Source organism: Nanorana parkeri, unplaced genomic scaffold (genome assembly GCF_000935625.1).
Source record: "Nanorana parkeri isolate BGI_ZX_2015 unplaced genomic scaffold, ASM93562v1 scaffold3326, whole genome shotgun sequence".
Taxonomy (NCBI): Eukaryota; Metazoa; Chordata; class Amphibia; order Anura; family Dicroglossidae; genus Nanorana; species Nanorana parkeri.
Genome location: NW_017309594.1, coordinates 13,207 through 28,551, shown reverse-complemented (window position 1 = coordinate 28,551; position 15,345 = coordinate 13,207). Strand labels below are relative to the sequence as shown.

Here is a 15,345-nt window from a genome sequence, read left to right as displayed (position 1 = left end):
TCTTGAGAAGATGAGGTGGTGTCCATCAGCTTCTGATGACTGGGCAGATTATTCAATGATAAAAATAAATTGGTATATAGGCCGGTATATAAGCAGATATTAAAGCCGGAACCTGGGAGCACTCACCAAGTATGTGCTACGCCGGCATGCTCCGTGACTGAGTGCCCGACTTTTCAGAAGGGGTCAAGCAAAACAAAACGTTCCTGTGCCTTTAAGGGAGGTTGGTCTTCCTCCTGACAGACCTGCACCCAATTTTATCTTCTGACCCATGTGCTCCAAGATGGAGACTCTCATAGTTTAGAGTTAGGAACGCACTATAAGAGGTGCCTTGGTGCCTTTCACATTTTCTGCAGAAGACGTGTATCCAAACCTCTGTTTTTAACCCGAGTGGTGAGACAAGTTTTTTACATGCTAGCTTGGGAGTGTGCCAGGAAAACTTTTTGCTGTTTTTAGAAGGGGTGACACCAAAATGGTTGTCAGCCATTTTGGTGTCACCCACTATTATGGCGTCACACGGTGCAGGCCGCACCCCCCCCCCTTGTGACGCCACTGACAAAACATCTAGCCTGCCAGAATTTGTAGACAGATCTCTTCATAAAAATGCAAATGCCAAGTGTGACTGAAACCGTAAACATTTTAAAAAATGTCAAAGCATCTCAAGAGCACATGAAAGCATAGTGTGTTTGACTTCTGAAGACTGTGCACACAATTTGCTCTCTTGTCCTTGACGTGTTGTTTTACAGTTTTATTAAACCATATTGGTTTAGTCTTTGATCTTAGTAGTGGCCCCAAATCCTAAGGACGATTTACAGGGCTAGTTAGTAATCAGTGAGTCTTTTTTCAAGTGGGGTAAAGAAGGTGGTGCAGGATACTGTATATATACAACACAAAAAGCTGTATTTGCATCACTGGCATACTTAATCCAAACAGCATTCAAAATATTGAAGCAAAAGTGTCTGCCTGACAGCCAAGCAACGTGCATTTTCAGAAGGACAAGAGGAACCTGCCATGTTTCCTTTAACTTATGCTTAACTTTGACAGCAAATACTTGTTTGTGACTGGGCTTAACTTTCTCTGCCAAGAGAGGTTTAAATATAAGACTGCTTTCACGGTTTAAATTTGTGGCACCAGTAAGAAATTGTTATTTGAACAGCAGCTTTCATACAAACATATTTGAGTGAAACATTACCTTGGTTATTCATCAGGGTCATAACTGAGAATTGGACCAAGCCATTTTTCAACCTCTTCCACTGTCAAATTTTTCCTATGTGAATAATCTTCAACCTAGAACAGATCAACAGATAGATAATTGAATAGGACACATTCATGACAAATTCATTCCTTCATAAAAGTGAAGGGTCCTAAACACAATAAAAAAAAGCAATGAGAAGCAATAATCCACTAGCATCCAGTGACAGAACAGCTTTTATCAGGCAAATGATGAGTATTTTATGACTGGTTTGTGAGAGCTACTTCAAAAGAGCTAGCAATACTCTCAATTTCAATAGTTGTTACTCTGTATCATAAGTACAGAAATTGGTCTCACACATGATTTTATAAGCAACAATACTTCATAGTAGGAGCACTTGTTTACCCATTTCACGACTAGAGCAATTTTTAAAATTTTTGCACACATTATATGTCCATGATAAAAATCTTCTGTGTCCAGAAATCTCAGATCATCCCTTCCCGGGTAAGTGTATAAGTAAACCAAACATGTCTTCCAGAAGTACTCTAGTATTATTAAAGAACTTATTGGGTCATCATATATAAGAAACACAGAGTAATGTTCATAGGGTAAAAAAAAATTTTTATTACTTCGCATATACATAGTTAGTTAGGTTGAAAAACGACACGACAAGTCCATCAAGTTCAACCTATAGAGATATGGAGGAGAAAAAAAGAGAAGAAAAGCCTAAACAGAACGCTATGCCCACAGTTACCCCCTGTTGATCCAGAGGAAGGCAAAAAAACCCTATAAAGCATGGTTCAATTTGCTCCAACAGGGAAAAAAAATTAAAGAATCCTTTCCGTATGCTAAGGTTAAACCTCTTTTCCTCCAGACGCAAAGAGTCCCCCCTTGTCCTTTGCAGTGACCTTAAAGTGAATAATTTGGCACCAAGCTTGCTATATGGACCATTTATGTATTTATACATGCTGATCATGTCCCCCCTTAATCGCCTCTTCTCCAGAGAGAACAAATTCAGGTCAGTTAATCTTTCCTCATAGCTGAGCTCCTTCATACCTCTTATGAGTTTACTTCGCTGCACTTTCTCCAGTTCCACAACATCTTTTTTGTGAACTGGTGCCCAAAACTGAAGTGCATATTCCAGATGAGGTCCTACTAATGCTTTGTACAGGGGCAGGATTATGTCTCTCTCTAGAGTATATATAAAACAAATGCACTTATACGATACTCTATGTAATCCAGCATATAATAAAAAAACAGATGAGAAAGGTTTCCGACAAAAAGTCCCAGTATCAGCAAACCCTTCTCGATTTGTTTCATCAATCGTGAGCAGTGTTTGCTGATTTGCAATATCCCATTTATATTTATTATAGGACTCAGAAAGCAGAAATTGCCCCTCATTGGCGGAGGAGGAAAAACAGGCAGGAAGCCCTATAATGGAGATAAATATAAATAGGATGTTGTAAATCAACACACAATGTTCTTGATAAAGTAACAATTGATGAAATGCCTTGAGCAGGGTTGTCAGATACCAAGACTTTTTGTGGAAACCTTTCTAATCTGTTTAAGTGTTTTTTATTATATGCCGGATTACATGGAGCATCATGTAAGTGCATTTGTTTTTATTTATGCAGTGTATTAATGTTTTTACCCTATGAACCTTTCTCTGTGTTTCTTATGCACTATATTGCCAAAAGTATTGGGACGCCTGCCTTTACATGCACATGAACTTTAATGGCATCCCAGTCTTAGTCCGTGGGGTTCAATAGTGAGTTGGCCCACCCTTTGCCGCTATAACAGCTTCAACTCTTCTGGGAAGGCTGTCCACAAGGTTTAGGAGTGTGTCTATGGGAATGTTTGACCATTCTTCCAAAAGTGCATTTGTGAGGTCAGGTACTGATGTTGGACGAGACAGCCTGGCTTGCAGTCTCCACTCTATTTCATCCCAAAGGTGTTCCATTAGGTTGAGGTCAGAACTCTGTGCAGTCAAGTTCCTCCACCCCAAACACACTCATCCATGTCTTTATGGACTTTGCTTTGTGCACTGGCGTGCAGCCAGATTGGAACAGGGAGGGGCCATCCCCAAACTGTTCCCACAAAGTTGGGAGCATGAAATTGAATGCATCAGCATACCAAGACATTTTGGACAGAGTTCCCTTCACTGGAGCTAAGGGGCCAAGCCCAACACCTGAAAAACAACCCCACACCATAACCCCCCCTCCACCAAACTTTACACTTGGCACAATGCAGTCAGGCAAGTACCGTTCTCCTGGCAACTGCCAAACCCAGACACGTCCATCGGATTGCCGGACAGAGAAGTGTAATTCCAGTGGCAGCGTGCTTTACACCACTGCATCCGACGCTTTGCATTGCACTTGGTGATGTAAGGCTTGGATGCACCTGCTCGGTCATGGAAACCCATTCCATGAAGCTCTCTACGCACTGTTGTTGTGCCATTCTGAAGGGCACAGGAAGTTTGGAGGTCTGTAGCTATTGACTCTGCAGACAGTTGGTGACTTCTGCGCACTGTGTGCTTCAGTATGTGCTGACCCTGCTCTGTCATTTTACGTGGCTTACAACTTCGTGGCTGAGTTGCTGTTGTTCCCAGTTGCTTCCACTTTGTTATAATACCACTAACAGTTGATCGTGGAATATTTAGTAGCAAGGAAATGTCACAGATGGACTTATTGCACAGGTGGCAACCTATCATGGTACCACGCTTGAATTCACTGAGCTCCTGAGAGCGACCCATTCTTTCACAAATGTTTGTTTAAGTTCTTTATTAATATTTGAGTACATAGTCCGATGGTCCATGCGAAAGTGATCTTTAGACCTGAGTAGATAGTTACTAGGTTAAATCTCATCTGGGTGATTTGCACAGAGAGGGGAGCACATTGGTGTGTGTTTCTGGACACTGTGAAGATTTTTATGGACATATATTGGGGACAAATCATAACAACATCACACTGGTTTATCTGCGTGCACAAGTTATTTATTTGATTAAGGACATGCACATGGGCACATTCTAACATTGTGGGTACATGATTTGTATGCACTTATTTATTTTGTTTGGATATTGGCAGATTAGGAATAGTTTTTAGTGATATGTAACATGTGTGGCGCAATTGTCATTTTTGCGCATAGGTGCATTTAACACGTTTGTATGTGCGTTTACCGTGGGGGGGTGCCTTTAACTTGTTTTTGTGTTTTTTATATGTTACTTTCATTTTTAAACTTTTTTTTTTACACTTGACTTTATTGCTAGAACATCAGCTAGAACAGAGTGTTCTGCCTTAGCAGGCGAAATAATTGGTTTACCTACCTTCAATATCAAAATCGGCCACAAGATAAAGCTAAAGAGAAAACACCTCTGTTTATAGCAGCTTAGACTGATTTACTTTAATTTAAAAAAAAAATCCCAACATCCCTCTGCCCAAAACAAGTGCATTTTGGGAGTTTAGCCTCCATTTTAGGAGAAGAGAATCCACTGCCATCTACAGCACGTCTAGAAGAAAGACCCCAAATCCCTCTTAGGCAGCATCACTGGTATGGATGGACTTTTTTCTTTCTGTATTTCTGAGCTGACACTACATTTACATGTTTTGTAAACTAGATGTATCTTTCTATGTTCTTTTTTTACCAGTTTTACTCCACCCTGTTTTGATAATAAAGCATCAAGATTTCACTCAGTCTGGCTTATTGCAGAATAGCTGTTTAGCTGCATGTTTAGCTGCATGTCGAGTTATACACAGACCATAGGGTACATGTAATGGGGCAGAACACAAAGGATGTGACAAGTCCTTTTTATGGAGATATCAAAGAACTATTAGACCTCTAATGTAACCTATGGACCCACTGAAGCGGATTAAGCACAGACTGTGCTTCACCAGCCTTTTCTCCGGTCACAGCAGCTGGCAAAATGACAGCCTGAAACAGGAACTGGTAATATCCTGGTCGCTTCTGGGTTCAGTAACCGCAGAGGTCAGATACTGAATGTGGGCGGACCTCTCTTCGGTCAAGCCGCAAACACCTGCCATACCGGGACATGCCATGGGTACTGGGACAATGAACAGTGGAAAGACAGTAGAGCCGGGGATACATGGCAGCAAGGGGGGGGCAGGAGGGTTACTTTTATTTTCTGAAAGCAGAGACCCTGTAGAATAAAATGGTGGCACAAAATGGTGGCAGTTACAATTGTATATGATGTTCATTATATTAGCACAACTGTGTATCAAACCCAAATTTCCAGTAAAAAAAATACACAAGTTAACTTTGTTGTACATAAACACACTATATAACCCAATTTTATTGGGTATAATATAAAAGATGAGGTTGTACTGAGTATATGGATACCAGACATGTCAAGCTTCAAAATTTTGTGCACCCATTGAAACTACGCTACTCAAAATCCTCTATAGGTGACACTTTAAACGCTTTTCACGGTGATCAATTTAGAGATATCCATGATTAATAGCCCTTGGATTATTTGCTGCACGCAGCGGATACCTCACATTTGTGGTGCGATTGTCGTTTTCGCACCCATGTGTTTGTATTAGTATGTGCATGGGGGTGGGGGACTTTTACAACATTAGTGGTGACAGGAGACATTAGGGGTCTGTTAGAGGGTGCACATTTGGCAGTCTGTGGGAGTGATTGGGAGACTTTACAGCCACCCAAATCATTTCCAGTGTAAAGCCAATAGTCGGCCTGCAGTCTGCTTACAAGGACCCTCAGCCACCGACATATGGCATATATCGGTGGCAGTGAAAGGGTAAAGGAGAACTGAGATGAGAAATATGGCATGTTGTATGCTGTGCATTCTGGCAAACTTACTTTGAGTTTGCCCTGTTTTAGCAATGACACCTCTTTGTTCCCTTTGTCTTTTGACAACTGCCAGTGTCATTCTTGCAAAGGCTTTTTTAACTGCTGGCATCTTCCTCCTTTGGCCTTATATGTCTAAAGATGATGCCCCTCCCAAGCATGTGCAATAGAGTTGCAGCTGCCTGGCACTAGGCTCTTCAGATGGCATACTACAGACTGCACTGTAAATCAGGCAGTTAATCAACAACTGCTAGCAAAAAACATAAAGGATTTTTTTTTGCCAAAAGAGACATAGATAAAATCTTCTACCAAAAAAAATATATGCTCACTACCAATTACTTCTTTCTGAGTGCAGTATTATTTAAAAAAGAGTTGTTCTTTGCCATTTCAGCTTGTCACATAAAACGTATTATATAAAGTGCTGTTGTGCTGAATAATAATAATATCAAAGTCCTTAAATTACAGTCCATAGAACTGCAGGGCTCAGCCTGTTTTTCCTTTTACATAAAGTGCTACAATATAACGTCCTAGCGTTCTCTTTTCTTCACCTGTAGACACTTGCTCCCAAAGAAACCACCATAAATGTGTAATTTTGACTAAATGCGTCAGCTGGAGATTTATTTATTTAGGTTGGAATTGATAGAGCGATATTTCATAGTGCTATTGAGCACTTAGTCAATATGAGTGTGATTGTATCTATAATTTATGTATTTCAAACAAGTGGAATTACATGATTAATTATTACATGATTAAGCCTATCTGGTGGAACGCGTGAGATGCTATAGGATCGGTGTGGGATAATTTTACTGTGTGCTTGGAAGGTGTGGACTTTCAATTAATCTGATTTTTTTATGAGCTGTTGAATGTGTGGCTCTACGTTGCAATTTCAGAATGGAATGATATGGTTAGCTCGGAATTCAGCGTCATTTTATCACATGGGAGAAGAGGTTTGAAGTATAAAAATAAAGATTTTAGTGACCACAATCTCTGTAATGGGGAGTAGGACATGGAGGAAATGACCAATCCTGCAAGCGGATGACAGAATGGAGCAGTGAAATAAAGCACATTTACGTAGTGGGGTGTACATTAATTGGTGAGTGACCAATTTTGAGAAACCTTTGCCCATTTATGGTGATTTCTTTGGGAGCACGTGTAACTAAGTGAAGGAGCATACTAGAGCTTTATATTTTAGCACCTTCTGGATAGAGAAGACAGGCAAAGCCTTGTAGTCCTACACACGATTTAAGGGCTTTGATGCTGTTATTTTGGTGATTCAGTTTGTATAGTGATTAGGATTTTGGTTTATTGTGTATTTTATTTTTGTTTATATATTTCTTGTTGATTGCTCTTTATATAAAGGATATCTGTTGATACATGTGGGGATTCACAATTTAGATGGTCACTTAGGTTTGTATGTAGGTAGTTAACTAGGGCCACTCCAGAGAATATATTACACACATGCTTTTATTGGCACTTTATTAACTGCAGAAGCTATTATTTAGGTGTATTTATCATCTAAAATAGCGCTTCAGATATTACACATTTATAATAAAACTTACCTGATCTTTACCAATTTTTCCAACAGAAAAATATTTGGATACTGGACTAGAAAACATTAAACCAGAGACTGCAGCAGCTGGTGACATTGCAAGGGATTCTGTGAGCTTTATACCTACAATAAACAGAACCGCAAAACCTGAATTATTACTTTTCTGTATCACTTTGTACTGCTACTTTAAACTATTCTGAAAAAGGTTCTGAATTACACATATTTATATACACATATTATATACATTTTATTCACCGTCAAATTGATTTCTCTGCGTTAATTAAAGCACACAAAAAAATTAAGCTCCGCTCTGAGGGCAGCACCTGCTGGTGGCTGCACCCCCATCCACTTGAGGCAACTCAGTTAGTCACAAAGCAGTAAAACAGAGGCACTAGAACCAGATAGGGGAGAGTGCTCTGTCCTTTAATGAATGCAGAAAAAAAGGATTTTACGGTGAGTACAAAAAAAAATCCTATTTCTCTTTCGTTCATTGAAAGACACAGCGGAGATCTTGATCTTGATTTTTGAACTGATGGGACATCCCAAGCAGTGTCTGAGAGGCAGGAATATGAAACTCAAAAACAAACCAAAAACAGGCCCCCACACAACTAAACAGCTGTCTGTAAAACTCTGTGACCAAAAGAGGCATCCACAGATGCAACATCAATCTTGTAGAAACAAGTAAAGGTGTTTACCGATGACCAGGTAGCCGCCTTACAAACTTGAGTAGCAGATGCCTGATGACAAAAAGCACATCAATTACTAACTGCTCGAGTAGAATGAGCTGTACCTGGAAAAAAGCAGAGATTGGCCTTTAACCACTCCCCGACCAATGATGGGATTATTCCGTCATGATCGCTCAGTTCATTAACGACCGGTGATGGAATAATCCCGTCATGCGGTACAATGAGCGCTGGTCTGTGGAGGGACCTGCGCTCATTGAGCTACTGCTGTTGCTGGTTCCCTCAGGGTTGCAAGCAGACCCTCAAAAGCAGATTGGGTGGTCCCAGCACTGTGATCACTGCGATGAGTAATCGCAGTGATCACAGTGCTGTGACAGCCACTGAGCCGGCTTGCAGCTCACTGTGTTGTGGAGCTGCAAGCCAGCTCAGTGTGTTACAAACTGATGCAAAGTATCTCTGAGTATCAAAGCCTAAGTATCAAAGCCTCTGTAAATAAAAAAAATAGCCCCTTAGTGCTCCCTAGTTTAAAAAATAAAATAAAACAAAGTTTTAAAATTTGTAAAAGAATTTTAAAAAGTACATTTTTTTTTACAAGATAAGTTCAATTAAAAAAATTATGAGAAAATATAGTGCCGAGGAGGCTATTAAAGTTTGGAGACAGACATACAACATTCTAAAATTGTTTCAAACTAAAATTGTATTTCACTCCTGGTATTTTGTGACCTATAACTCCCAAAATGAAAACTGAAATCCCAGACATATGATATACTATAAATAAATCCTATAAATCAGGACAAATACAAGAATTTATTATGAATTACTATCTGTTAGCTACACTAATTATGTATACATTATTATTGCCAAAACTGTGAAACATGTGGGTTTTTTTATTTTTATTTTTTTTTGTACTTGTTATTAAAAAAATAAAAATGTATATATTCATATGTCACATCAAATTAAATTTTGTCCTATAAAAAATAGTATATATGTGTAGGTGCAACTAATGAGGAAGATGGAAAATATGGTTAAACAAACACATAGCAAAAAGTTCCGGTCCCCAGGAACGAAAAAAAAAATTCTGAAGCTGTGTCACTAAGGGGTTAATGGCATAAGCCTTGACAATAACCGGCCTTATCCAAAGAGATATGGTAGCTGCTTCCCCTTTCCACAGATGCTCAAAAACCACAAAAAGAGTGTCCATATTACAGAAAGATTCAGTAGTAGACAAATAAATTGGCACGGTTCTAACCACGTCCAGACAGTGAAGAGCTATTTCTTCGGGATGTGTCAGTTGAGGTCAAAATGAAGAAAGTTAATTAAACTTTCATTAAACATAAAAGGACATTTCCACATTTGTAAGTGATTTTGAGTTTTTGGTGGTAATGTGGAAGTGCAGGGGGGATGTACATGTGTGTGCATTCTCAGGAGTCACAGGGCTGTTTTGCATACTTTATTTTATAGATTATTTTACAGGCCAGAGGCCTAGAAGTTCAACATTCCCTCCACAATATCTTCAATCCGTCTCTCTCAGAGGGTCCGGTTGTTATCTCTAAATCAGCTGTTTCTCCCCTTCTCCCCCTCCCCTCTGAGAGAGCAGAGATGAGTCATCAGCACAGCTTCCCAGAGCCCCTGTGTTAGAATATCCTGTCATTTGTCCTGTTCTATAGACTTCTCTCTGTGTCCTGTGTCTCTCAGCTCTCCCCCTTATCCTGGGTCACATTTACTCTCTGCTGCCCCAAGTCCAGGTTCCCCAATGCCCCCCCTCCCTTCCCCCCACCATTCTTCTCATTTACAGATATGACTGCTAGAACAGATAAAAAGACATTGGGGGGTAATTGATCAAAATTGGAGCAAACAGAATCTGGAGCCATTACCCATGGCAACCAATCAGCTTCTCTCTTCAGTTTTTTTTCCAAGTAAGATTTTAAAATGAAAGATAGAAGCTGATTGGTTGCCATGCACAGCTGCTCTAGATTTTGCCTGCTACCAGGCATGTGCGGGGTCACCAGATATTGTGCGCGGTCACCGGAGATTGTATGGTGTTACCGGGCATGTGCGGTGTCACCGGGCATGTGCGGGGTCACCAGGGATTGTGCGGGGTCACCAGGGATTGTGCGGGGTCACCAGTGATGTGTGGGGTCACTGGAGATTGTGCGGGGTCACCAGGGATGTGTGGGGTCACTGGAGATTGTGCAGGGTCACTAAAAATTGTGCGGGGTCACCAAAAATTGTGTGGGGTCACCAGAGATTGTGCAGGGTCACCAGAGATTGTGCAGGGTCACCAGAGATTGTGCAGGGTCACCAGAGATTGTGCAGGGTCACCGGGGATGTGCGGGGTCACCAGACATTGTATGGTGTCACCGGGGATGTGCGGTGTCACTGGGCACAAAAAAATTGTCACAAAAACCAAGATGGCTGCCACATCATGTGACCTATGACCTTTCTATTATAATAGGTTCTGCAGAGCACAGGGCTGTAGCATTGTGCAAAGTTTCATGAGTTTTTGACTTACAGAGCACTTGTTAGAGGCATTTGAAAAAAGCGGCGGAATAAGAATAATAATAAATATAGCTGCAAGCAGCAATAAAGGTGGCCAAGCAGTAGAGTTGGTCATAGCACATGAGAAGATATTTTAGTTAGAGAGATTAAAAAAAAAAGGACATGATTTTATGAATTATATTTAAAAAAATCACATTCAAAATGGCTGAAAGAAAAAGAACAAACGTGTGGGCGCAAAGCTGAAGGGGCTATATGGCTAAGTGAGACATTGTGAAAGAAAAACAGAGGGAGATGTAGCACTTACTTTGAGTGGATCTTAGGACCAGATGGGGACCGGTCTGTGGGGAGGATCGTGAAATCCGAGGTGTGTATTCAATGAGGACTGGTATGCTGCCTGAGGCTGTTCATCTCGAGGAGGGAAGCGATGGTGCAATGGTGAGAAGAGAGGAGAGGGGTGGACGGGGGAGTGGCACACAAATTTCGTCCGTGTCACCGCTGCTATGATGGGGAGTGCAGGCGATGTGCGGGGTGGCGTCTGGCTGGGCTGCAGCTGCAGGTGGAGAGGCTCGATCTGTGTGTGGGCCGAGACTTGGCCAGTGCCCAGGCCGTGAAGATGATGTTGGATGAAAGGTCGGCCGGGATGAAGGTGGGGTAAAGGAGGTCAGGTCAGTATGGTCGTAGGTGGAGGTTCGGGAGCAACACGTTTCGAGGATACAACCTCTTTATCAAGCCCTATTCATCCAACATCATCTTCACGGCCATTGAATACACACCTCGGATTTCACGATCCTCCCCCACAGACCGGTCCCCATCTGGTTCTGAGATCCACTCAAAGTAAGTGCTACATCTCCCTCTGTTTTTCTTTCACAATGTCTCACTTAGCCATATAGCCTCTTCAGCTTTGCGCTCACACGTTTGTTCTTTTTGCTTCACAAGCACAGGTACTCCTCCTGTCTCCCAGGGCCGCAGGCTAGGTAGAGCTACTTAATTAATTTCCCCAGGTCCAATCCGAGAGCGCTGTCCGTGCTAATTTTGTTTGATTCAAAATGGCTGCCGACCTTGGTGACCTCTGGAAGCCATATTGTATTTGGCAGTTATGATGTTGAGTTATCATATGTATAACATGTTTAACATACTTCACTAGTGATATAAATGCACATTTATGCAATTTGATGCAATGTCAAAAAGTGATTGGCTTGTGGCGGCCATATTAATTTTGGGATCGGGCCTGGTTTTACAACCGTGGTAGAAGAGGTAGCCATTGACATATGTGCAAAGTTTTGAGTTATTCTGAATAATAGAATAACTCAAAATAGTTTCAGAGTTTAAGTTGTTTGCAGAATATTGCACCATCCAAAATGGCTGCCAAACCATGCGGTCACATGACTTGTAATAAACACATATGACTGGAGAACTCAGCTTATCCTCACATATTAATTTGTATATCTGTAGTCTTAGCGGTTATGAAAAAACAGATGTTTGAAAATTGTCAGAAATAGGTTTGCTTATACCATGTGACCTATGACCTTTATGTTTCCAAGGTTTAAACACAGCACAGTCCTCCACAATTGTTCTAAATGTCATGAGTTTTTACATAACGGTGTGGCAATAATTAGCATTTGAAAAAAAAGGGCATCAAAATAATACAATTATTTGTCGAATTTGACACAATTCAATATGGCCGCCGAAACATGTGGTCAATTGACATGTAATGATCAGTTGTGAATGCATATCATACCATGACTATACACAGCAATTTGTAGATCTGTAGCTTTATCAGTTTCTGAGAAACAGATGTTTGAATATGGAGCTGAATATAATTACCTAAAACAAGATGGCTGCCAGGCAATGTGACCTATGAGCTTTATGTTGCAAATGTTTGGGCATAGCACAGAGCTCTACCATTGGGCCAAGTTGCATCAGTTTGTGAGTAACATTGCGCTTATAACAGGCTTTTGGAAAAAAGGGCATACCAATAATAACACTATTCAAACATGATTGGGTTGCAGCGGCCATTTTAATTGTGGGATTGGACCTATTTCTACAACCGTGGTAGACATGTCCCCCCTGGACATATGTGCAAAGTTTGGAGTTAGTCCGATAAATGGTTTCCGAGTTTAAGTTGTTGACAGAATATTGCACAATCCAAAATGGCGGCCAAACCATGTGACCAATAGAGCTATAATGGGCACATGTGGCAACAGAGCAAAGCATAAACTCACAGAGCAAGTTGTACATCTGTAGCTTTAGCGGTTTTTGAGTTTTTTTTACTTATAGAGCACTTGTTACCTGCATTTGAAAAAAGCGGCGGAATAATAATAATAATAAATATAGCTGCAAGCAGCAATAAAGGTGGCCAAGCAGTAGAGCAGGTCATAGCACATGAGAATATAGTGTAGTTAGAGGGATAAAACAAAAAGGACATGATTTTATGAATTATAAAAAAAATCAAATTCAAAATGGCCGCCGACCTTGGTGACCTCTGGATGCCATATTGTATTGGGCAGTTATGATGTTGAGTTATCATATGTATAACATGTTTAACATACTTCACTAGTGATATAAATACACATTTATGCAATTGGCTGCAATGTCAAAAAGTGATTGGCTTGTGGCGGCCATATTGATTTGGGGATCGGGCCTGGTTTTACAACTGTGGTAGAAGAGGTAGCCATGGACATATGTGCAAAGTTTGGAGTTATTCTGATAAATGGTTTCAGAGTTTAAGTTGTTTGCAGAATATGGGACAATCCAAAATGGCTGCCAAACCATGAGGTCACATGACTTGTAATAAACATATATGATTGCAAAGCTTAGCATAATGACACATATGAATTTGTATATCTGTAGCATTAGGGGTTATGAAAAAACAGATGTTTGAAAATTGTCAGAAATAGGTTTGCTTAAACCAAGATGGCCGCCATAGCTTGCAACCTATGTTCTTTATGTTTGTAAGGTTTAAACACAGCACCGTTCTCTACCATTGGGCCAAATTTCATGAGTTTTTACATAACGGTGTGGTAATAATTTGCATCTGAAAAAAAGAGCATCAAAATAATAGAAAAATGTGTCGAATTTGAAACAATTCAATATGGCCAGTTGTGAGTGCAGATCATAGTATAACTATACATAGCAATTTGTACACCAGTACCTGTAATAGTTCCTGAGAAACAGATGTTTGAATATGGAGCTGAATGTCGTCACCTGGAACAAGATGACTGCCAGGCAATGTGACCTATGACCTTCATGATGCAAAAGATTCGGCATAGCATACAGGGGAAACTTGAATAATTAGAATATTGTGCAAAAGTTCATTTATAGTACTTGGTTTGGGCCCCTTTTGCAGCAATTACTGCCTCAATGCCGCGTGGCATGGAAGCCATCAGCCTGTAGCATTGCCTAGGTGTTATGGGTATCTCATATATTAGTTTCACCTTTTAAGTTGCATTAGTGAAATAAATGAACTTTTGCACGATATTCGAATTATTCGAGTTTCACCTGTAGAGCTCTACCATTGGGCCACGCTGCATGAGTTTATGAGTAACAGTGTGTCTATTACAGGCTTTTGACAATATGCCATAATAATAATAATAATAACACTATCTAAATACCATTGGCTTGCAGTAGCCATATTGATTTTGGGATCGGGCCAGTTTCTACAAACGTGGTAGAAGAGGTTGCACTGGACATATGTGCAAAGATTTGAATAATTCTGATAAATGGTTTCAGAGTTTAAGTTGTTTGCAGAATATTGCACAATCCAAAATGGCTGCCAAACCATGTGACCAATAGAGCTATAATGAACACATGAGATAACAGAGCACAGCATAAGCTCACACATCAATTTATACATCTGTAGCTTTAGCGGTTCTGGAGAAGTTGCAAAAACCAAGAAGGCTGCCATATCATATGGCCTATGACCTTTATATTGTAATAAGCTCTGCAGAGCACAGTGCTCTACCATTGTGCAAAGATTCATGAGTTTTTGACTAACAGTGCACTTATTACAGGCATTGGAAAAAGTGGCGGAATAATAATAATACAAATTAACAGATACAATAGGTGTCCTTGCAACTTCGTTGCTTGGCAACCTAATGAAGGTGAAGGTTAGGAGGTGTTAGGAACTGTTAATATTTGATGCACTATGGATTAGTTTGCATTAAAATTTGTGTAATGTTGTTTTTACCATAATTTGTAACATAATATAAAATATATATTTTTTTAAATGTGTTCTCTTGGGATAATGTTACAGAGCAAAAGCTCCAAATGATCATAATCATACAGTATACTTTTTAACCAGTTGCCGTCCGCCCGTAGAAAAAAAACGGACGGACGGCTGACTCGCATCAGCGGATTGCCGTCTCCAGACGACATTTATTTCCTGCGCGCGCACACGGGCAGGAAAGACCCGCTCGTTTTTACAGCCGTTAACGTTACAGCCGTTTCACATACAACCGATCAGCGGCTCTATAGCCGCCGATCGGTTGTATGGCGTGATTTTTTTTGCCCCCCCCCCCTCTGCTTCATCAGCTTTTTTGGGGGCCCCCAGGTCTCCATAAAGAGGACCTGTCAGTGTGCCTTTGCTAATATATAGGGGGATTGTA

At 40.5% G+C, this 15,345-nt stretch overlaps 1 protein-coding gene across 1 annotated transcript in view; it reads right to left on the bottom strand.

The window, feature by feature from the left end:
• Positions 1-1,194: 1,194 nt before the first annotated feature.
• LOC108803041 (methionine synthase-like) overlaps positions 1,195-15,345 on the bottom strand; it is a gene marked incomplete at its 5' end in the record, with an annotated part of 23,781 nt that continues 9,630 nt past the window's right edge. The window contains 2 exons of the mRNA XM_018574886.1: positions 1,195-1,284; positions 7,570-7,682. Of these exons, the coding sequence (XP_018430388.1) occupies positions 1,195-1,284; positions 7,570-7,682 (203 nt within the window). The remainder of the gene's footprint in view (positions 1,285-7,569; positions 7,683-15,345) is intronic.